At 55.0% G+C, this 2,158-nt stretch overlaps 1 protein-coding gene across 4 annotated transcripts in view; it reads left to right on the forward strand.

The window, feature by feature from the left end:
• The first annotated feature begins 325 nt into the window (after positions 1-325).
• Positions 326-2,158, forward strand: part of MASP1 (MBL associated serine protease 1) — a 91,221-nt gene continuing 89,388 nt past the window's right edge. For all 4 annotated transcript variants that reach the window (XM_074297912.1, XM_074297911.1, XM_074297915.1 and 1 more), the window contains exon 1: positions 326-527. In XM_074297912.1, coding sequence (XP_074154013.1) covers positions 523-527 — 5 coding nt within the window. In that variant the 5' untranslated portion in view covers positions 326-522. The remainder of the gene's footprint in view (positions 528-2,158) is intronic.

A 2,158-nucleotide genomic window follows, 5' to 3' on the forward strand; every position in this document is an offset into this window, starting at 1 on the left:
GAGAGAGAGAGAGAGAGAGAGAGAGAGAGAGAGAGAGAGAGAGAGAGAGAGAGAGAGAAAAGAGGGGGAGTAGAGAGAGAGAGGGAAGGAGAGAGAGAGAGAGAGAGAGAGAGAGAGAGAAGAGAGAGAGAGAGAGAGGAAAAGAGGGGGAGTAGAGAGAGAGAGGGAAGGAGAGAGAGAGAGAGGAGAGAGAGAGAGAGAGAGAGAGAGAGAAAAGAGGGGGAGTAGAGAGAGAGAGGGAAGGAGAGAGAGAGAGAGAGAGAGAGAGAGAGAGAGAGAGAGAGAGAGAGAGAGAGAGAGAGAGAGAGAGAGAGAGAGAGTCTGTTGCAGGCAGGAGAAGGCGTGACCTGAATGGAGAATGCCAGCCAACTCCCCAGACACACACAGGGCTCTCAGAACAAAAGATAAGACAAAGAGTGCAGCCCAGGAGAGCCAGTCCCAGAACTGACACCGGAAAGAGATCCTGCAAAAATAAAGCAGGGGGTGGAATCTAAAGCTCCCAAGAGCAGCCAAGGCAGAAACATGAGGTGAGTGCCAGGGGTCCCCACCGCTGCTGGGGCTGGGCAGAGCGATCCCCTCTCCTGTCAGGGACAAGATCGCAGAGTGTCCGGGGCTGCCCGGAGGGGGCCCCGCGTCCAGGGAGGCTCTGCCTCTCCCCACGCCGAGCAGGCTGGCCCGGCTCTCCATGCACTGGGGCTGGCCCGGCTGCTCCTCTGCTGGTTGCTGGAATGGTGCTATTTGCAAAGCTGCAACTTTCTACTGGACACTTCTGCGGGGGCTCCTTCTTGGAAGCCCCAAGCTCTGACTAAAGCCCCTACACACACACACACACACACACACACACACACACACACACACACACTCACACTCACACACACAAACACACCCTCATACACACAGAGACACACACACACACACACAACACACAGAAACACACACATTCACATACACACACACACTCACACACACACCCTCACACACACACAGACACACACACTCACATACACACTCACACACACACACAGAGAGACACACACACTCACATACACACACACACACACTCACACACACACACACACACCCTCACACACACACACGCACACAGACACACATACACACTCACATACACACACACACACACACTCACATACACACACACACCCTCACACACACACACGCACACAGACACACACACACACACACTGCCCTTCCAGCTCACTCTGGGTGCTGCCCTTAGAAGAGGGTGCCTTCTCCCCTCCCAGCTGGGATCTTGCTGTGCTTCCTCCTCTGGAATAAGCAGAAATTTGCCTCTCTCAGCAGTGCTGGGGGGGGGGGGGGGGGGCTGCCCGTTGCTTCCGTGTGTGTGTTGGGTGTTTATTTGTTTGGAACAGAGAAGTCCATTTCCCCACTGCCAGGCTCTTGCGGTTTCCCAATCCTTCAGAAGTTTGCCAGTTAAACCTCAATTTGAATAAATAAAACCTGTCACTATGGTACAGAAAGTCCCCTATAAGTCCTGCCCGGACAGCTGGAATCAGGCTAATAGAGCCTGAGCCTTTCTAGCGGAAGATGCCCAGAGCACCGAGGCAGCCGCCGAGACCCCCCAAAAAGAGCAGAAACTCCCCGGCTGCCTTCCTGCCCTTGGACTAAAGCTAACGGCTGTGGCGGCTGCGCCCTCCTCTCCCCCCAAGCCCAGCTGCGCTCCCACTTAGCGGCGCTCCAAGAAATCTCCCAGCGCAGAACTTAAGCACCCTCGGGATTTTTCTAACAAGTTTGGGGGGCTGCTTTGACAACCACCCCTAAAACCCCCCAAATTCCGCAGATGGGCCCAGCCCCCAAACATTCCCTCCCCTCCCCTCTCCCCAGCTGATTTTCCTTTCGATTGGGAAAGGCGTTAGAGGGCAGAGGACTAGAGCTGGGATGACCTCGGTCTTGCTGGCTTCCAGTCCCATTCCCGGCAGTGACCCGGATCCCGGCAAACCTTTCTCTCGGCTTCAGCTTCCCTGTCGCTAAAACGGCGATCAAAGAATCCGAGCTAGAAGGAGGCTCTCATCCCAGCTCCCGACTGAGGACAGAGAAGGGACAGTTAGGACTGTCGATTTATATCTGGAGCAGACCTGGCCCAACACCCCTCATTTTACAGAAAGGCAGCTGAGGTACA

The sequence above is a fragment of the Sminthopsis crassicaudata genome, chromosome 3, assembly GCF_048593235.1.
Source record: "Sminthopsis crassicaudata isolate SCR6 chromosome 3, ASM4859323v1, whole genome shotgun sequence".
Classification (NCBI taxonomy): Eukaryota; Metazoa; Chordata; class Mammalia; order Dasyuromorphia; family Dasyuridae; genus Sminthopsis; species Sminthopsis crassicaudata.